The 21,458-nt window shown below is 39.1% G+C and overlaps 2 protein-coding genes across 6 annotated transcripts in view; both read left to right on the top strand.

Annotated features, from left to right (window-relative positions):
• The window catches only part of mctp1b (multiple C2 domains, transmembrane 1b), a 38,504-nt gene extending 31,329 nt beyond the window's left edge, over positions 1-7,175 (top strand). For all 4 annotated transcript variants that reach the window (XM_085168140.1, XM_085168141.1, XM_085168139.1 and 1 more), the window contains 8 exons: positions 213-287; positions 1,441-1,560; positions 1,654-1,764; positions 1,847-1,900; positions 2,469-2,578; positions 2,733-2,842; positions 3,520-3,617; positions 4,440-7,175. In XM_085168140.1, coding sequence (XP_085024266.1) covers positions 213-287; positions 1,441-1,560; positions 1,654-1,764; positions 1,847-1,900; positions 2,469-2,578; positions 2,733-2,842; positions 3,520-3,617; positions 4,440-4,511 — 750 coding nt within the window. In that variant the 3' untranslated portion in view covers positions 4,512-7,175. The remainder of the gene's footprint in view (positions 1-212; positions 288-1,440; positions 1,561-1,653; positions 1,765-1,846; positions 1,901-2,468; positions 2,579-2,732; positions 2,843-3,519; positions 3,618-4,439) is intronic.
• Positions 7,176-11,562: 4,387 nt separating this feature from the next.
• Positions 11,563-20,155, top strand: LOC146513781 (arrestin domain-containing protein 3-like). Of its 2 annotated transcripts, XM_085168150.1 has the most exons (8): positions 11,566-12,124; positions 15,101-15,182; positions 16,723-16,870; positions 17,196-17,298; positions 17,412-17,668; positions 18,163-18,316; positions 18,403-18,557; positions 18,972-20,155. In XM_085168150.1, exons 1-8 carry the CDS (start codon positions 11,845-11,847, stop codon positions 19,047-19,049), a joined length of 1,257 nt encoding a protein of 418 aa, XP_085024276.1. In that variant the 5' UTR covers positions 11,566-11,844; the 3' UTR covers positions 19,050-20,155. The 2 variants fall into 2 exon arrangements, with proteins under 2 accessions (XP_085024274.1, XP_085024276.1); XM_085168148.1 differs by lacking the exon at positions 18,972-20,155 and having other exon boundaries at positions 11,563-12,124; positions 18,403-18,965.
• Positions 20,156-21,458: the final 1,303 nt, after the last annotated feature.

Here is a 21,458-nt window from a genome sequence, read left to right as displayed (position 1 = left end):
GAACTAAGCAAAGCAAGACTTTAGGCTGGCTTTTGTTGTGGTTTTACATAGTTCTTCAGGACATTTATGTCATGCGTAAGAAGGTTTTTGGCTTCTAAATGTAATCAATAAAAATGTAAAACCTCTACAATACGTACATCCACTTTTTACAAACTCCTGGACCAGATAGAAAATGTTATGCCAGACCGTATTGTGTGTTTCTCTTTTTTAAGGTTAAAGCTGCTTTGAGGACTGTGGTTCCTGCAGAACAGAAATATATTGAAGAAGAACCAAAAGTCTCCAAGCAAGTATGTATCAGTATTTCCTACTGATGTTTTTTCAAACTGGTGACAAAACTTATCATTCTTCTATAACTTGAGACTAAAAAACAACCAGCCAGTACAATACAAATATGAGTAAAGGTTCTGAAAAGGTGGGGGTGGGTCATAGATTTCAAAATTTCTGGTGTTAAGAGGAAAACTTTTCCAAAGTGCCAAGGGATCTGTCATTTTCCCAATGTTTAGGTTAGTTTGGGTTGGGGGGGAAGGATGTAGAAATGAACAAGGTTCAAGAGATGTTGAGTGAGGAGGAGAGAGACTTTGTTGTGATCTTGTGTCTTTGTGATACTTTAGTGGGAGCCAGTGTAGATACAGGACTTCATATGTGAGTGTTTGTGAACCATGACTGCAGAGTCACTGGGACTGTCAGGACTTCCAGTAGAAAGGACAATGTGAAAGGAAAGTGAAAGCCAACTATGTGCTAAAAGTATATACTGTAGTTGTATCTATATCAGAATCAGAATACTTTAATAATCCCTAGGGAAATTGTGTAATATATAATATATTTGTACATTTTTTAAATTATCCTAATCAGCTGCACATTTCTTTGAATCTGAATATGCTATTTTTAATAGCTGTACAGTATTTTTTTATGTTGTAAATTTGCCCCATACAGTCTCTTGTTTCTTGTTTTTTTTATTATTATTAATCTTTGTGTGATTTTGCATGCTCCATCTGCCTGTCTCTTTGCTGAATTTCCCCAATGAGGGACAATAACGCATATTTCTTTTCTATTCTATATTGTTATGTTGGTCACAAGAGCACTCCAGGATGATGCTCAGAGTGTGGACCATTGTTGGTAACCATAGACGTAGCCTTTAACTAGAAGAGGTAAATCTAACCTTCTGAAGCATTGCCACAACCGGGAGCTCTATATTGTTGGTGTTTACATCCTAAGGACATTTAATGAGTGAAGAGGGATCAAGGGGGTTGCTAGGCAGAGCGTTTGGTAGTTATATAGAGCTGCTAATCGTTTGCACAGAAGTGGAAGTTAAGCCATGGTTGAGGATTATCTGTGACAGTATGTAAATGATACACACGAGTGGTCCAAGCATACATCCCCGGGGAGCAGCTTAGGTCATGTAACAACTGAAATGTTTAGAAACATCTTTGTGTCTTTCAGTTGCTCCAGCAGAACTTTAACAGAGTCAAGCGCTGCATTATGGTGCTGATTAGCTGGGGAACTTTCATCAACAGCTGCTTTGAATGGGAGTCTGCACAGAGAAGCATTGTCTCCTTTGTGGTATGAAAGGCACTAATGCACACACACACACATCCCTGTACACATGACCGATGAATGATCTACTGAGTGTCATGTTGTTTTGCTTTCTATTAGCTGTTTGTGGTGGTGGTGTGGAATTTTGAGCTCTACATGCTACCACTAGCCTTGCTGCTTCTACTTGTGTGGAACTACTTCTTCTGCTCCAGCAGGGATGCAGCTGATGTGGTGAGAAAACAAGTAAAACGCAGGCCTTCTATAAGCGCTCCTCTTTCAGACAACGTTATAATCGCTTCATTTTCTGTTGTAGTCCATGGATGGCATGTTTGAATGGGAAGTTGATGAAGATGATAAAGAGGAAAAGGTAATGATGTTTTAAAACTATAAACATTAATATGTAATATTAACCAAGAGACTTCTTAATAGAGGAACACAGGTGTTTGGCTTATCCCAGATTGCCTTTTAGGCCTTCAAAGATAAAAATGTGTTTCTGCCTATCTGCATGCTAAGTATTACATTATATAATATTAATTTCCTAAAAAATATGAAGGCAAATATGCAAAAGTAGCATCTGGCATTCTTGTGACCATTAACCTTGTAATAATAAAAATAGCTCTTTGTTAGAAATTTATGTAGTACAAGTGTTTCAAACATTTAAGAGAAAGTCTTTTTGTGTACAGTCTTACGAGGTTCAAGTCTTTAAAGAGTTTAAGGTCTTTAGGGCTTTTATTTTGAAGGTTTAGATGCTGCTGACTGACATTTTAGAAAGAACAACTAGCTAGCTGTCTCAAGTTCATCAAAACCAAGATAAGGCTTCCAAAGTCAAGATGTGTTTTCCTACACAAACACATGGAAAGATTACTTCAATCACCATCTGGACAGTCATGCCTATGATGCTTATGTATTCATGATGTTTCTCCTGTCCCTGTCAGGACTCAGAGCCCAAAGGCTTTATGGATAAACTGTACGCCATTCAGGACGTGTTTATCAGTGTTCAGAATGCTCTGCATGAGGTGGCGTCCTTTGGAGAGAGAGTGAAGAAGTACGTTTTCTGGGTTAACAAGTTTCCTCTCTGATTTCTTTTTGCAGCTGTTTGTTGTGAAGCTGTTAGGTGTGACTTGTGATTTTTCAGATACATCCAGTTGAATGTTTTTTTTTTATGAAGCTTTTTTGTGCTTGTCCTTTTCTACCCGCAGCACTTTTAACTGGACAGTGCCTTTTCTAAGCTGGCTGGCAATCACTGCCTTGTGTTTGGCCACATTTCTTCTCTACCTCATACCTTTACGATACCTCGTGCTTGCATGGGGTGAGTCTTGATTTCACAACACATAGACGACTGCACAGACAGACAAAAAATGTTACGCTATGTTGGTGGAGAGCTGGTGCACGAGAAAGGGAGTTTCAGTTACATTTTTGTGAGGCTCCAGATCATTTACCTCAAAATTATGAAATATGGCCCTGGCTTTAGGGGGATGAGGTCTCTGCCCTTCTAGCTGTTTAATGAAATACTTAGTGCTCATATTTTTTTTTTAAATGTTTCTATCTGATGGATGTTATCAAATGAGGGAAAGAGCCTCTATGATGTCACTCACTGGTTTATGGGCTCTATGTTCTAAATGATTTATGCTCACCATGTTGGTTTTTGGACCATATTTGTGAGAGTAGAATTAGCTTTTAAAGCAAGCAGTTTCCTGGAAGAGAAACCTGCTACTTATTGCCTGGTAACACAGTAATAGAATAAAAACTATATTAGTTATGGCATTCTTTAAAATACCAGGCTGCAACCATCTTAATTCATAGTGCAAATGAGCATTTTTACATGGGACCTTATCAAAGCAACTTGATTTGATGGTTACCAAAAAGATCTTGTAGATCTTGCCTTAGTGTTGTTGTATTTATATCATGTAATGGACAATGGTGACTCAGTCTCAGCTTGGACTGCTTGGTCTCTGCTATTCCTCAAACAGTTGTTTTTTTTTGCAGGTGTGAATAAGTTCACCAAGAAACTTCGTGATCCATACATGATCGACAACAACGAGCTTCTTGACTTCCTTTCCAGAGTCCCCTCTGATGTTCAAGTGGTGGGTAATTTTGTAATCCATGAAGGATGCATGTAAATAGAGGTACATCGTATGTAGGAGAACTTCAGAACAGGAATTTTCACAAAACGAATCCTCAGGCTACAACGGCTGTCATTCACGAGGCATTCACGCCTCAGTCCCTGAGTTCTCAGTTAGTGTACTGCATGGACACAGTTAATACTGGAAATGTTTCCTTTTCAACATATTGGAAGAACAGTTTTTAAGTGAATCACACAGCTGTCATTTACTGTGTTTGCATCTTCATTAAACTCATAGAAAAGCATTTTAAAGTCACATTTATATGATAGATGAAGCACATAATCACCACAGGTGTCCTGTTTGCTGTCGACAGCTGCCTGAGCATTAGGGTTGTGTGTGGCTTTAATAAACACCTACAGGTATCACACAGCAGATAACATGAGACCTGCTCACACACACACATGTAACCTGATTAAAGCGCATTAGTAAATTATACTCTGTGGTTGTTTGTACAGGTGTGGTTAGATACAGGTTTCAGGTTTATGTGGTGGTTTTTCAGAGGGAGACTTTCCTGGATTTTCTTGTGCTCCAGCTAAGCTCTTAGGAATCATTCAGTGAATGAATTTCCTGATCCTGCCCAGCTGCCCTCAACCTCTGACTGCGCATTTCCCCTTCACGCTGTTTCCAGAGTGAACGCTCAGTGTTTTCTCTGTAAGAAAGTGAAGCTGGGCCTGTGTTGTTAGATTAGGTCTCTGGTGCTGCTCTAGGTAGATTCTATACTGTATGAACCAGAGCTTGAGTCTGTCTGTTGTCACAGTATTATCTGTTTGTGTTGATGGACAGATGCAGTATCACGAGCTGAAAGTTGACCCCGGGCAGAGCCCCAGCAAACGCCGGAGGACAAACCCGAGCTAGCTGTAAACAATGTAAACTATCTTGTTTATATGTTTCTTGTAAATTTTAATTATTATGAGAAGTTGTAACTGTTAAGTGTTTTCTTTTTGTTACTGAGGAAGGACACTGATTTTCTAAATCTTTTAAAAGACAAGACAAACCTGTTCATGTTTTTTAATCTCTCTCATTTCTCATAAGAACTCTGCACACAAACTAAGTAACTGTGGTAATAATAATGATTGTCATGAGTATACATGTATAGTGTGTCCCAGAGTCTGCATGTAATGAAGATGTGCTTCTGTTTGCATGTAAGCATTGCATCTCCAGCTTTTTTATTTCTCTCAACATGTTTGTGCCATTTCAAACAGGATGCCAGCGTCCCATGCTATGTTGAAGATAGAGCTGCATGCATTTATACACCTACAGTAAATAAAATCTCCTATTTGGGAATATTATCTTTTTCAGGAAACATTCTTTTCTAAAGATGAAATCCTGACATCTCAGCTCAGTGGGGGTTTTTTCTTTTTGTCTGCTTCTCACCTCCTCAGTTTGCTTTCTCTGTTTCTTTTTGTTTTTTGCCTTTTTGGACCACATCTTAGTGTTACTCGACTTACTCGTCATCTGTTCTTTTTAATCACTCGTGTTTTCATGATGTGATCTGCATGTCTGCGTAAGCTGCTGGTTATATGTGTTTTGCATGACTGAACAGAAATTATATGCAAGGTGCTGAATGTGTTTATCTCTGCAAACTGCACTGACCTGATACTGTTTACTCTTACCACCAGATCATTACGTCTGTCGCGTTGCACATTATCTCTGTCTGTTTCCTGTTGCACTGTCTGTAATTACTGTGGTTGGAATGAAGCCAAAAGTAGGACAGACTGTATCAAGTGTGTAGCATTCCTCTGGCAAAATATATTTCTACACAGACCCACATGGCTTTCGGTGTCTGATATGCAGTTTACAAAGTGAGCTTGAGCAGATCCCTTAGAAAGATTCATTATATTTCCAAAGGTGGTAAGTAGTGTCTACACAGAGGGACTCATGAATAGGGCTTACTGGGACCAGGCCTGGGGGAGCTGGATTCTCTCTGGTCAAATTAAAACAGCCTAAACCATGAAGCCGACAGATTTACACCCTTCCTGTTCACTTCTTGTGAAACAGTGACTGCCTGCAGTCTGTCAGTGATGATAATGTTTGACAGACTAAATAAATCCAATGAGTTCTTTTAACTTTCAGTAAATTAGCACAAGGAAAAAACTGTTAATGAGAAAAGTGAATCTTAAATTCAGAGTAAAGTAGAAAATTTCAATTTCAAATATTTGTGTTGCAAGTAAAATTTTTGTTTTTAAGCTGTAGTCTTCTGACTTTTTATTGCAAATTTTGGTTTATGAAATTAATTCAGTGATTTCTTTTTATTAAGTAGTTTATTGTAGCACAAAGAAACACCGGGGTAGGATTGTAACTCAAACATCCAACTAAAAGATTACTTTCAAAATTTACTTTCACTGATAAATGGATGGCAGCAGTTAGCACTACCATCTCAATACTCCAGCAACAAGGTTCTGAGTTTTAACTCCCTTTGCCAGTAACGGCTTTGTATTTATCTACCAGCAGGGGGACCCCTTAAGTCATGGTGGATGGTAGAAGATGCGTTGGAGTCAATTTAACAAGAAGTATCAGTTGACTAAAACTGAACTAAATGTGCTAACATTTTAAATTCACTAGCATAAAAAAAGCTACATTTTGAGAAGAAAGTGGGAGCTAACTGAAACATTATTATATACTCTCAACTTCACCTGAAAGAAAATCAATGTATACAGGAAATGTTTTTAGCTCAGTTTGTCAGTCTGATCAAATGTTCTCACAGCCTGTCTGATGAGATTTTAGTGAAAAATTTGAGACTTGGGATGTGAGCATGATTGCCTTCACTAGGTGTTGTGTGCCTTGTGTTTAAAGTTTGAAAAGGAGGGAAAAAATGAGAGTTGAAATGACTGAAAACTGCTGAAAGTCTTAAAATAGCCAGGGATTTAATTATTTGGCCTTCACTTTGTGTGCCATGTCTGGAGAAAACCGTGGCACTGCACTTCTGAGAAAGCTGAAGGTCAGAGATCAGAGCTGCTCCATAGGTAGTACTAACCCATCAACACTTGTTGTAATCACTTGATGTAATCACTGCTAAAGTAACTGCTTTAACTGAGCAGCCTGCTGAGTGAGCTCTGAATACATTATTATATTTCAGTTTTACGCTTTTAAGAAAATCTTGTTGTTATAATTCTGGGTGTGAAATGTGAAAAAACAGTGGATTTAAGCTGTTTCAACAGAAGCCTGCACCATACCAATATGCAAGAAAGTTATGTGAATAGTTATATCGCTTCCATGCAAACTAGTTTAGAAAGCATACAGACACATGCTGAATGAGGAAGTACCAAAACAGGCAAAACTGTGCAAAGCCAGATTTTAACTGATGTCTTTTCTTTGCTCTCTACCCATCTATTTGAGCTCAGTTTTATATAGCACCAAAATATTGAATGTCAGGCCACTTTGAACTGTGAGGTCAAGACTGGATTAGACAGAAACCCCAACAATCCCCTATGAGGATGGCGAGAAGAGAGAGGGAGAACGTGGTGAGAAGGAAATCTCTTCATGAACAGAAGATCCCAGAAGTGACCAGTTTGGGGGTGAGGAGGAAGAGAAAACAAACGGAGAATGGGATGTTTTTTTGTTTGTTTTTTTATCTTACCATTATGAAAGAAGTAAAACTTTTATTTCTTGTGCTTTTGAATTGACAGACTTACTTTTATCTTCATGTCAAGCATTTAGAAGACTCTTACATGGCAAGAAAGGCCCTGTGATGAATCTGTCCAGCGTGTAGCCACTAACCCAAAGTCACCTAGGATAGGTTACAGCTTCCATGTGTATCAGTATAAACACATTTATTTTATTTCATGTTTGGGATATTTCAGCTATTATATACTGTATACACTACCAGTCAAAAGTTTTAGAACACCCCAATTTTTTCAGTTATTTATTGCAATTCCAGTCATTCAAGTCCACTGAATCGCTTTAAATGGTTCATTTGAAAAGCTTCTTCAGTTCTATGAGCAATTGGTGGAGAGTCCCAGATTTAAGCCCTATTGGGAGCGTCCTTTCATGTCTTTGACCCGCTATTGATCGTCTGATTAATCACATGAGTTAAGGTGTGAAAACAGGTGTGGGTCACTCAAAGAGAAGTGAAAGAAGCCATCTATGTAATAATGTAATAGTTGATATACTTCATATGAGTCCTTTGATACTCTTTTCAAAGTAATGTCTGAATTGGAGATATAAGAAGAAATCTTGATGAGGAACTTCACATCTGTCTGAGATGATTTTAGTATTGATAATATATAAATTCTTGGTTGCCATAAAATGCACATTTTATGGCACTGTGTAAACATCTGCAGTGGCCTGTCTAATAAAGACAGCTCTATGGGTTTCCTCTTTTCTGACTGCATCAAAGTATAACAGTTTTATTTGTGCTGATAAATAATAGTCTTTGGTAAGTCCATCCCTCCCTCATTGTGTCATAATGGAGAGCTTATAATTCACGCCAGGAAATTTACCTTTCTAAATGAATCTATTTATCACCTTGTCTTATTCTCTAAACTGATAATCACGGATGTGGATAAGCAAAACTAGAACAAACAGAGCAGTCTGGGCAAGATATTAGTTTTTCCCACCATTATTCTACTCAAGTTCTAATGGCAGGAGAGCCCATCTATCAAGAGCCTTGTTTCTCTTTTTATTGATATGTGCATAATTTTCAATAAAAATTGACTACATTCATAATCTTATACCCAAATAACATATAGAAGTAGCTCCCAAGGTCTCCTAGTATTTCATAGCTTGAGAGACTAGGGGAAGTTTAAACATTAATATTAAGAGTATACCCTGCATCTGCAACAAGTTAATAAATCTAGAAACTCCTCGTTCTGAATTCTGATCATGGTATTGTCTGCCTGAAGAAAAATGTTATACTCCGTTTCCCTTATTGTAATAACATTGAGCTCTAAATGCGGATTGATCCTCATCAATTAAAAAGGGCATCACTTCCTCCAGTCTTTTTGTTAGAATGGTATATTTGTGTATATTTTTTTTAAAATCCTGGCTCGTTACACTGACTGGTCAATATGCACCACACATTGGTATGCTATAGGTCAAAGTCTGTGGGACCAACTGGCAGGGATCCTCACCAGGTTGTTTAACCTCTCCCTGACTCACAGCACCATTCCCACCTGTCTGAAGGCCTCTAGCATCACTCCCAACAACAAAAAGACTAGACTAGACAGCCTCAATGACTACACAACTATAACCTCACAAACAGCTTCTTCTCCTGGGCCACTTGGACAGTTAACAAACATTAGCACTCCACACCCTGCCTACAAATCTGGGCCATGGTCTGAGTAACTCCCATCACTCAGGGTACTCACACACAGACTCTATTTAGATCAGCTCTTGGGAACAACCAAAATGACTGCCTCACTCTGGGGGTATGGACTCTTTGTTTTGAAGTATAATTAAAAATATTTTGCAATAATGGTACCAATTCTTCCCTCAGTACTTATAACACTCTCCTGGGAATCTGTCATTCCCCGTCAATTAGAGTAAAAGAAGAAGACTTTAATGCCTGTTAGTTCATGAGCTGCTCTTTCTTTTGTAAATTTATCATTGTGCAATCTCCAAGCGGAGGGCAGGTCTCACTTAACAAGAAAGTGTTCTACTACTTACTTTCTTAAAAGTAATGGATTATGTTACTTAAGTACTCCCAGGAGAAAGTAATTCATTAATTCTTGTTACATTACTTTCTGGTTTCTCTGTAAAATGACCTGTTGTTGTGAAAAAGCAACTGTTGCTGTGATTTCATACTATATAAATAAAATTGAATTGAATCGGCTTCTCCAACACGCACACTTAATTCAGCTGATTGTAGTGCATGTGCAAGTGGAATCGATAAGCAGGATAGATAGGCAGGCTAACACTTCCAACGAATAGAACTACTGGGAACTGGCTCTCTACAAGCACCGGTTCTTGATTCCCATCCCTAGCTACATCTGAACAAACCACAAGATTTCTGGAATAACGAGACCAAAGTGGAGATGTTTGTTGAGAATCCACAGCAGCACCTTTGGAGAAAACCAAAAAGCACAAGCACCTCAGACCAACTGTCAGCTTGCTGGTGAAGGGATGATGATTTGGACACCTTGCGGTCACTGAGTGGAGCATAAACTCCTCTGCATACAAAAGTGTTCTAGAGTCAAATGTGAGGCCATCTGTTTGACAGCTAAAGCCTGGATAAAACTGGGTCATCAACAGGACAATAGTTTATTTATTTAAAAGGGACAGTGGATAAATGTAAATATTCTAGAATTAGCTAAAAGTCTATTTTTCATCTGCAGTCCCTGGCAGGTCAGACAAAAACAATAAATAAGGAATTTAGCACGCCATCAGGCAATGTACAACAATCTAATCCAGGCAACAAATACATAAAATTACAACAAAGAATGTTATAATACAATGAAACAGAAAACAACAAATAAATAAAAACATACAACATTAAAGATAACACATATTAATATCAAACTAGTGATCATGAATCTGGTTCCTCTTTAGCCATCATTTGAGATTAGTTTTAAATGTGTTGAAGGCAGCAAATTCTCTTATTACAGCTTGAATATTGTTCCAAAACTCACTACCTTTAACTGATAACACCTGTTTACTGAATGTTGTTTGTCTAAAAGGTATTGCACAATCCCCTCTGGATACTCTTCCATTGATATTGCCTTGAGGCGACTTTTGTTGTGATTTGGAGCTATATAAATAAAATTGAATTGAATTGAATTGAATTGAATTGAATTGAATTGAATTGATATTGCATTTAAACACAAACTCCCCCAACCAGTCCTGCATGGACTTGCTCCACCTTATAAACAGAAAAAGCTAACGTAAATATTTTACATTTTTAACACTTTTTTTAACATATTGAAGGGAAATGGTTTGCTGTCTAACACTTTAAATGCCTTTATAAATAAAGATTATATTGGTTTTAAAGTAGGTGTACTTGCCACTGATCAATTACTGAAACAGTATTCTATATGAGAATAAAATCATAGAAAAGAGAAACAATTTGGCTGCATTTTTTGGCAGTGGTGAGCTAATTTGTCTAATATTGTGTAGGTCAAATGATATGTTCTTAACATGATTCTCAAATGATAAGGTGGAATCACCAAGCTATTTAAATTTGTGTAAAACCTTAAGTTCTTGTCCTTTCAGAACGACATCAGAGCATAGTCTTGATGTTGGTCGTTTTGATAGAATCATGCAAACAGTTTTTTTTTTAAGTAATAGAGATGACTTAGTCAGCCACTCATAAATACACTTCATTGCTGTTGTCAGCTTTTATGAAACTTCCATATCAGTCTTTGCCAGGTAGAAAAAACATCATCATCTGCATGCAGCAGGGTATTGATGTTCTGAGATGTATTTCTTAAGATTTCGTTTTCTTATTTTTAGTCTATTTTACAGCAGGTTTACTAAGTTAGCTTAGTATTCTGGGATGTTTACTTAAAAAAAATTACTGCCATTTGAGAAAAGGCATCTTTTCAAAAAGACAGAGTCACCCAAGAGCGGTTTACAAGGTGGATATAAAAAATAAATTAAAACATAAAATAAAAAGGTAGAAATAATACAAAGTAAAACTATAGCTTTTAAATCGCCATTTGATACCTCAGTAAATATGGCCTATGCCTGTTGCAGCAGTCACTTAATCGTCTAAGTGACAACACGTCACATTAATAAGGAACTGGAAGCATTAAAACAGTTTATTTAATTCGTTATTGCACACTGTGCCTGTGTATTCGTTTCCACAAACCGTCTTATCGTTCCAAGATTATTTTTAAAAACTCTCTTTTTGTGACAAACCCTGTGGGGACAAGCTGGCAAACGTCTTGTCTGTAAGTCGTATTATGTCAGCGGCGGAGGCTGAGCCGTGCTCCTTTCTGTGTAAGCAGGCTGGCCAGTTCGTGCGCACATGCTCAGTGAGGTCATTTGTGCGCACGGAAGCTTTAAGAGCGCAGCGCTGGAAGCAGACGCCAGCAAAGATCGGTAGAGAAGCACAGGCGCACTCGGAGGAGGAGGGCGCAGATCTCCTGCGGACCATCAGCTACCAGATGAGCCATCACTGACAGCCGCAGACCCGGCTCTGCGCTGGGCACCCGGAGCGAGGCGCATGCATTTGTGCCACACGGCTCTACTCACAACTTGTTCTCCATAGACACTTTTCCTCATCCTGTTTACTTGTCCATTCGTTGTCATCATGGTACTGGGCAAAGTGAGGGCCTTGGCGATCTACTTTGACAGTCTGAATGAGAACAACCTGCCGGTGTTCTCCGGAGGAGACCTGGTATCGGGGAGGGTTGTTGTGGAGGTCACTGGGGATGTGCGGGTCAAGAGCTTGGACATAACCGCGAGAGGAGTCGCCAAGGTCCGGTGGACAGAGTCGAGAAACGCCGGAGCAAACACGGCTTATACTCAGAACTACACAGAGGAGGTGGAATACCTGCATCATTACGACACCTTGATAGGAGAGGAGAGAGGTAAGGAGTTGCTCCTTTTTCTTCTGCTGTTTCGTGATCTGTGTGAAGTGATGCGGCGCAACTGATCACTGCAAACTTTTGACAGAAGCTCGTCCCCAAACTTTCTTAACGCGGAGTGCATGTGCCAGAGCCACAGAACACCGGGACCCTCCGCGCAGTGGTACTGATGCAGCAGCTGTAGGCGCGATCCATCCTCACTTAAAACCAATTATTAAAGCAAACGTTTGATACGCGAAGGGATGAGGGAGTCTGCTTTTATATGTGGACTGTCTGGATGTTGTCATCACAGTGAGGAGGGAAAAAGTTGAAATCTTCCAGTGAAACACTTGATGAAAAAGAGCAAAATCGAAAACATGGCGCTTCGTGTTTTAGAGCAACATTTTGGTTGAACTAATGGCACAAGGACCTTTTTACTGATGACATCTTCAACTAGGCTAGCACAGGCAACTCCCTTTGTTAGAAGCGGTTCAAACCTGTTCAGAAACTGCCAGCGAGAGAGGGAGGGGGGAGGACCAGGCTGACGCTCAGCGAGCGTGTGTGTTGTGAAATCAGCTGCTGCTCCTAACACTTGTATACCTGTGTTGGAGGACCAGATGATTTGGGTATGAGTAAAACATGTCACATCAAGCATTTAGGTCACACGTGAACTGTCTGTTCAGCAGGGTTTTGTTTTTTTTGTTTTTTTTAATTATTAGAGGTTGGGAAGATGAATAATCTCAAAACTGAAAGGATGCAGCCTGCAGGAGTCTGGTCTGTGGACAGAGCTTCTTTTCCCAGCAGTCTAGAGGCACAGCTTTTGCTCTTTGTTTACTCAAAGATGGATGGTGGAAAGGTCAAAGGTCAATAAGAAAAGAGACAATTTCACAGGTCTGGCAGAGTATTTAGACTTAAACAAAGTGCTGCATCCACCTGGTGGCTGTCTCTGAAGACTTCCAAAAAATCTCATGAGCTTCCAGGAGATGCAGCTTGGCTCTTTGTTGTAAGTTGAAGACATCTTTACAACATCCTGGAGTTCGAAACGGCCTCCTTGCAGATCTCACTTTGACCAAATCACAGTACAATAGTGTGACAACACAAAAAGTAACACATTTTCAAAAGTTTGAGCCTTGAAGTATCAGATATTTGCAATTTTTTAAGTTTAACTGATTAACTTACCATTAATAGTCGTTGTATGTTTTTAAAGGTCTGTCAGTATTTTTGAACAAATGCAATTTTTTAATCAGTATATAGAAAACTAAATTTAAGTGGCTTATTTGTCATTTCATTGATTTTAAAAAAAATTCTTGGTAAGTGTGACTGGATATAGTCAGGTTTGGGCAGATAATGAAAGGGCAGGATATTCCACATATCTCCTGTTAAAAAAATCCAGTTTCATTATTGTCATCCTTTGCTCAGTTGAATAATGGCTGTTACAGTTTACATCAACCAAACCAGAACATATCCAGCGTCTAATGATGTAACCACTCGCATTTAAAAGGTGACTTTGGAGACATATCATCATTTTTGCTTGCTAAAAGTACTTTAAGTATTATTTCAGCTCAACTGGTAAAATTAAGCCTCAACACTAAACTCTCACTCTGCTTCTACGTGGGTCATATCTCTTTTCTCTAAGCACAAAAGTGCCTTTAAGAAAAGAAAGATGAAACTAGCAGGGTGTCTTCTGATAACAGGGCATGACTGTAGAAGAGGACATTTTTCCTTCATCCGTTCAGTGGTTTCAGAGTTTGCGTGAGAGCTGCAGGTTACCTGGAGTTTGCTGTCACTGTGTCTATAACACCCTTCCTCTCTACCTCCCCCACCTTCTCCTCTTTCATGCCACACACCACATGGCTGGGCTAATTGTGGGCAGGGGCTTGCCGGGGCTGAACCAATCAGAGCGAGACTTGCAAATCCATGTCACGTTGTCCACCAATGGGAGGACGAGTTGTAATGCGTGCGTTGGAGTTTCCAGCTGAAGGAAGCTGCTCAGTCTGGTTCATACCGGTCTACTCCTGCTTGCTCCGTGTTGCCGGTGACTTGACAGGGCGCACGCTTATACGCGCACTGACATACACACACACACTGGCCGTTGATGACAGTTCTCATAGCAAACACAGACATACATAAACAGCAGAGACTGAGGTCGAAGCAGAGCTGAGGTGGAAGGAAGCTGAAGTTCAGCGGGAGCATTTAGACGCAATATCACACACAAACAATAAGAGATGAAATGAGGAAGTGCTGCTTCTCCCACAGGGTGTGTTGCTTTGGCAGCCCTCTGACACCGCAAACAAGCTGCTTTTTCGCATTCAGGCAAAACAACTGTTACTAGAGTTTCTCAAATGAATTTTGTGACGGTGGAGAGAAGACTGGATGTGAGTGCTTCCCAAAAAGTGTAAGATATAGCTAACAACCCATTTTTTAGGGCATAACCTCATAAAATTCAGAAGGTCTCCAGGTTGGCATCTTTAATTCTTGTTGTGATTGACCAACAAAGCAAATATATTAAGCATAAAAGACCAATTCAATTTTATTTATCTAGCAGTACGGTTGGCTTATGGTGCTTTCTATTGTAAATAGCCTACAGGCACAGGTAACGCAGGGCTTGTTTGTTTCAGAGGCTGAAAACAGCTGATAGCAAAGTTTAATATGACAAAGAGCAGCATATCTGGAAGCTACAAATGGAGAATCTGCAGTTTTGCTTTTTTTTAAAAAAAAAAAAATCTTTTATGGCCATTTTTCCATCTCCAATTGTCCCATTTTTTTTTTTTTTTTTTTTTTTTTTTTTATCTCCAAACCTTTTTGTCCTCGTGATCAAATGCCTTTCTTTGTGTGTGTGTGTACATGTGTGTGTTTAATAATCCCTCTGAGGTGAATTGGAGTTCATTGTGTAATAAGGCTACGTGACATTGTGCATCCATAGCTTGTACCAAAATGTAGGAGGCTAGGTGCAGTGTGCAGGTGTACTCAGTCTCAGTCTCAGTGTTCTCTGTCTTTCAGATGAGGACTGTCCAGAGGAGGGCGTGACTGTCCTGCACCCAGGCTTACATGAGTTTGCTTTCAGCTTCAACCTGCCTCAGATGTGAGTACATGTACATGAGAATTTCATCATTAATTCTGCCCTTCACTGCATTTCACTTTATTTTCGTCAGAGCTGAGTTTTTACAATTTTACAGTCTTGAGAAGAAACATTTGAAGATTAAACCTAAGATTTAGAACTATTGTCCTGTTACAATAAAACAATCTTTAGTTGTTGCCTCATGTCAGTGAACTAGTTATTCCACACAGTTTTATTTAAAAGGCTAATCACCTGATTTTAGGTCATTTAATTACATAATTTGCATTAAAACTGTATTGAAAACTCACAAAATTGTTTTTAGAAATCAAAATGTAACAAAAGGATTAAAAAAAATTCTCAAAGATCAACAAGAAGAAATGTGATGTGAAAACATGTTCATGACACGGTTGCTGACAAGACTGTGAAGAAATAAATGCATACATTAATAAAGAAAACTGAATGCTCTCTACTTCCTGTTTTTGTTTGTTTTTTTGTTTTGTTTTTTTAATATTTTCTGCTGGAGCTTAAATGTAACGCAACACAGAGAAAAATGTGTTTTGTGAGGAGCTGTTTTCTATTTTCTTCCCACATTATCCAAAATTGACATTTAGTTTCTTCACTGGACATTTTTGCAAATGAGTGCTTCCACATTGTGGACAAGATTATGTATAATTAACATTTTTAAGCTAATACGTTTTTGTTGTAATACAAAAATATACAAAACTGCCATGGTGGTATCCATTAGCTAATATTTCACATTACATAAAACTTTTCAGTTAGAAATCAGTCTTATTTCGGTACGATCTACATTAACCTAACTGCCGTCTCCACTCTTGATGTTGTCTCATTAAAAACATATCTTCCACAGATACTATCTTCTAATATTCACATAACCAAAGTAATTGAGAGATACATCAATCTTGTTGATGATGTAAAAAATCTGAAACTTGGATAACAAAACATTTGTAATCAGACAAATGTATCTGATGAAATACAAAATTAGGAAAATAAGGGGGTGGAGCGGGTATGGATAAATAAATAGTATCAGTATAGAGGCACAATAATGTGGTTACTGGTTACTTTTGAGATAAAGATTTCGCTTACGAATATGAACCTGCTCCGTGACCTGTGTAACTGTACCTGAGGCTTCATGTTTCAGATGTCTATAAGCAAATTTTACTAAAGTAACTGTTGCCGTCTGTATTTGTCACACGGTTTTGTTTATATAACGGTTTGAAGGCCCAGACAGGTACAGTTACCTAATTTTGTTTGTTTTTTTGAAGATTAAACAAAGATTAGAGATAGATTTGTATACCAGGACCCTGAGTTTTACCTTGTGACCCTTTGGAGGTATTTGACCCCTAGGTTTTGATAGTATATTTAAAAATGAGGGACAGCAGTAAGAGACGCTGACCTTCAGTTATTTTTTTTCTGAGTACCAGGACTTCTTGTACTGATTCTTGTTCTGAAGGAAAGGATGTTGAACTTGCACACAGAGCATAACCACAGACCACCCACACTTTTTAATCGTCCTCCCTTCCCGTCTTTTCTTTTTCTTTCTCAGGGCTCTGGCGACTTCCTTTGAAGGGAAGCATGGCAGTGTGAGGTACTGGGTGAAAGCTGAACTGCACCGTCCATGGCTGCTCCCCGTCAAAGTGAAGAAGGAGTTCATTGTGTTTGAACACATCGACATCAACACCCCCCTGCTGCTGGTAAGCCTGTTCACTTTACTAGGAAAGTTCAGATCCGTATGACTCCCAGTGCACTGCAGCCGTGTAGCTTAGCTTAGCATTAAGACTGGAAACATTGCTAGCACATCTACAAGTAACATGTTATTTATCCACACAAATAAAAAGATAGACAACTTTTATTGTGGTGTTACTCTTAGTTCTTCTTCCTTTGCTGCATTGTTCTCATGCTGAAAACAGTGGTGTTAAAAATGTCAAACTGCTCCTTTAAAGGGTCCAGGTTCTGAGTTGAATGCTGTTTCTTTAAAATCTTTTGCCAGCAGTTTAAAGAGATCATATGTGTTAACAGGCCCCTCAGGCTGGTACAAAGGAGAAAACGCTGTGCTGCTGGTTCTGTGCTTCAGGCCCTATCTCCCTCAGTGCCAAAATAGAGCGAAAGGGCTACACACCAGGTAAGCCACACCTCCTACAACTTCCCCCAGGTGTTCTCTTCTATTTTTGAGAATTCACTTATCTTGCTTCTCTCTCAGTCTGACAGACTGATTTCTTCTCCCCTCTTTCCAAGGTGAGTCAATCCAAATCTTTGCTGAGGTGGAGAACTGTTCATCACGCGTTGTGGTCCCTAAGGCCGCGCTTTACCAGACTCAGACCTTCTTTGCTAAGGGGAAGGGGAAGGAGATCCAGCAGCTGGTGTCTAATGTGCGAGGAGATCCTCTGCCACAAGGGAAGAGCCAGAGCTGGGAGGGAAAACTGCTCAAAATCCCTCCTGTGTCCCCCTCCATCCTGGACTGTCCCATCATCAAAGTAGAATATGCCCTTATGGTGAGTTCACATGTTTTTTCATATGTTAAATGAAATATGATACCAAGCCTCCCTTTGTTGATTTTATTCAGGGACACTGACAGGAGCATAAAACAAAGGATTCAGAATACAGGATATTTGCAAGGTTACATTTGTCTGATAAAACTGCATATTCCACATTTAAAGTCAACTTTATAAATAAGTTGGACTTAAGCATATTTAAAATCCAATGAAAAATGCCTTCGAAAAATAAAAGAAAACAAAAGAAAAACAATTATTTGCTACTGACATCTGATTAACTGATTATATGAACTGATTATCTGATTAACTGACTAACCTTTTTATAATACCCTAGGACTATTTGGCTAATAAGCTGGTACAAAAACAAAAGACATATTACTTCTTTGTGATGTACAGATAACCTTAAACAATAATAAACTCATCATAAACCTGCTTTTAAAACACTAAAACATTCATTCACTTGTTTCCCTTGCATGTTTCCTTCCTGCTTGCAGGTGTACGTGGACATTCCAGGTGGTTTGAATTTGTCACTCTCATTGCCGTTGGTGATAGGAACCATACCTCTTCATGCTTGCACCACCCGCACCTCCAGCATCAGCAGCAACTGCAGCACTTTGAGCTGGCTGGGCCTGCCAGAGAGACCTGAGGGTATGCACTGTAAATGCAGATGCTTGCATGCATGTTTATGTGCACAGGGTACAGAATGTCAACTTACGCCTGTTTGTTTATTGCAGCTCCACCAAGCTACAGCGATCTGGCCATATCAGAGTCTCACAGGCAGGATTATCTGCACGGATGTGATAGGTCTGATGCGGAGGGTGAGGACCGCGGATCTCTGCTAACATACATCACAGAGTTCAGATATCTGCCTCCGCCACTGTATTCGGAGGTACTTTTATCACACACACACACACACACAAACACACACGTCACCTCACAGGAAAAGTGCCCAAACAACATAAACAGACCTAGAATGAAATCCAATCTTTGTACAAAAAATATCCAGACAAGACACAAAAACATCTAAAATAATGTGTCATTCAGTGAGCCCAATTCACAAATAAAATTTGAACCACTTTTATGATTTTCAGAACTATTCAAAACAAAGTGAAATCACTGACAAACAGAATTAGGAAGCAGCACCTGTATGGGTACAAGATGTAGACGCAACTAATAAAGGCTAATAACACACAAAAATACATTTGCCTCACAAAAACAAACTTCACCTTTTTTCAATGTTATAGTTATCACTTCACGAGGATCCTGTAGTCATAAAGCTGCGTTTTCCCCTTCCACCCTCTAGGTCGATCCTTATCCTGACCCCTTGGAGGTGCAAGGGACTGTGGAGGTCAGGAGACCTGACACCTGTCCCTCCCGCTGAGGAGAGTCCGGGATCGCTGAAGCCTGTGCACAAAAAGACAGAGCTGCTCTCAGCCACCTGGCCCACACAGCCAGCTTCTCACCAGATTATATATCACCGTAAATAAGGCTGGACTCTGCCTGACCCGGGGAAAATCAGCTGAGAGAGTATTTGGTGACCATTGAAGTGATGGACCAGGGATTTCAAGCCGTGCTGGATCCACCATATCGTGTGCTCAAGACATGGCAAAAAAAGACAGTTTTTTAACACCACTTTATGACTCTGACAAGGCAGAGAACAAAGACTACTCCAAGTGGTCAGAAGAAGCCTCCTCCTGCCTCACAGTGAATTTTGCACATGCCGTTATTACTGTTTTACTATCAGTGGTTTTCTATACTGCAGATTGCCGCAGGCCTATACGCTACAGTATATATATATGTATATGTATACATAGAATATTTCACTCTAAATGGGCACATTAGTGACAGGATAAGAGCTATCTGCAGTAGTTCAGATGGCTGAACTTGTGACTGTGGCCTGAAGCTGCCACTGTCCCCACTGTCCCCACTGTCCCCCCTGAACAAAGATGAAAATTCATTGAAAATTCATAAAAAAAAAAAGACAGATGGCATCACTGATGCAGAAATGTGTCACATCAACGACCACCTCGAGCGTTTAGAGCTCACATAGTGTGTGTGTGTGTGTGTGTGTGTGAGGGAAAGAAAGTTTAGAGACCAGGTGTAAACCCCAACTGGGTCCACAGAAAAAGCACAACTGCAACTAACTAAGATAAAATACCACAAGTTGCCTGCTGGTTTCAGCTCTAAACTAGAGCTTCTCTCGCTGTAGATTTATCCAGAAGCTTTGTGCTTGCAAAAAAAAGAAAGGCAAAGGCAAAGCATAAAAGGTAAATGTTTACAGTTGCATATATCAAATTGAGAATGTTGTCCAAACATGACTTCTTCCACGTAAAACTTCAGATTACCAAGTGCAATATATTTTTGTATTTGTGATTTTTCTTTTGCACTAGTTTTTCATATACTCTGTTGCTGTCTATTCCATTTGCGCATTATATTGTTGTCATGATCAACTTTTGATAAAAATAAAAGATTTATTTTATAACATAAGACGGTGGATCTGAGTATTTGTTATCATTCTTATATGTTAATAGTAATTAATAATTATGTGTTAATAACACCCAGGAAACTACTGCAGTGGGTCAGTGATTACAAACTGCAAAAATCGAGCTTAGCATCACGGGCAGGGAATTCTCCAGGAATTTAAAATATTAATCAAAAAGCAGTACAGTACAAAGAATTTCCTAAATTTTAGCGTTATGTATGAGGAGGTATGTCTGCTCACGATTTAAGAATAAACAATAAAAATAAGAATAATATAACAAAAAAATTATTATTTAAGTTCAGACATGTAGACAACCAGTAATGCCTAAATTCTGGTTTAATTGTAAATAATAAGTTTTTTTTATGTGTTACATGTGTGTCTTTCTCGACACACATGTAACTTACTGTTCTGGTTCTAGATGCTCAAGTCAGAGTGCAGCAATTTCATAATTCTGCCTGATCTCAGCCTGCTTTTGTGCCTTTTTTTGGAGACTGCTTAAAGGTACATGTTACGACTTGGTTTCAGAACTTTTATTAAAGAAAAATAATGTGGCGTGTGGCTCTTCCATTGGAGGTAAAGCTCTCCAACTTGTGTTGATTTGACTTCTTTATCAAGTGGTAGTACAAATACTGGTATCTTATTTATATATTTCAGGAGTTTAAAAAAAACACTGCTAAGGAGAAGAGGCCTTCATCACTGAGTAATGGTGTAAAATGCAAAAATGTGTCACATTAATAGAAACAAAAAACAAAAAAGGGAGGTAGCGCCACTGTGTAAAAATCTTTGTTACACCCTGTTGTGATTTGTTACTGCAGCTGAAGATTCCTCTCCAGCAAGCAGCCTGCTGGAGATGTAGCAAAGCAGATGTAGGACAGAGCTCACATGAGCTGCTGACCTAGTTCCCCACTGCTCACTGGCAAACAGCAAGGAGGGAAAAACAGAGTCAAGCTTTTGCTTAATGCTGTTTTCACTCGAGCTGTGGCATAGCTTCGCAGGGAAAAAGATGTAAATAGAAATGTTGGAGAATGTGTTTTTGTTCCATTCTCTCAGAAACAGTCTTGTATGTATTATTGTAGGGTCAACCTTACAATACAAAGTGCCTTGAGGTGACTGTTGTTGTGATTTGGCGCTGTGTTACTAAATTGAATTGAATTGAAAAACTGGTCTTACGCTGGCTGTACACTCTTACTTACATGAAAAAATAGAGTGTTTGTGTGTAGAGGGTAAACACTCATTTATTCTGTGTGAACTCATGGAATCCCCAGGAAACACCTCATAGCCTTTGGCTGACATTCTTTTGATGACTTT

This window comes from Neolamprologus multifasciatus, chromosome 7 (genome assembly GCF_963576455.1).
Source record: "Neolamprologus multifasciatus chromosome 7, fNeoMul1.2, whole genome shotgun sequence".
Taxonomy (NCBI): Eukaryota; Metazoa; Chordata; class Actinopteri; order Cichliformes; family Cichlidae; genus Neolamprologus; species Neolamprologus multifasciatus.
This window is presented reverse-complemented; position numbering and strand designations above follow the sequence as displayed.

Coding starts and splice junctions, on each gene's coding strand:
- LOC146513781 (XM_085168148.1), top strand. CDS start 11,845: ATGGTACTGGGCAAAGTGAGGGCCTTGGCGATCTACTTTGACAGTCTG. Junction 15,183..16,722: donor AGCTTCAACCTGCCTCAGAT/GTGAGTACATGT, acceptor TTTCTTTCTCAG/GGCTCTGGCGACTTCCTTTG. Junction 17,299..17,411: donor GCGAAAGGGCTACACACCAG/GTAAGCCACACC, acceptor CCTCTTTCCAAG/GTGAGTCAATCCAAATCTTT.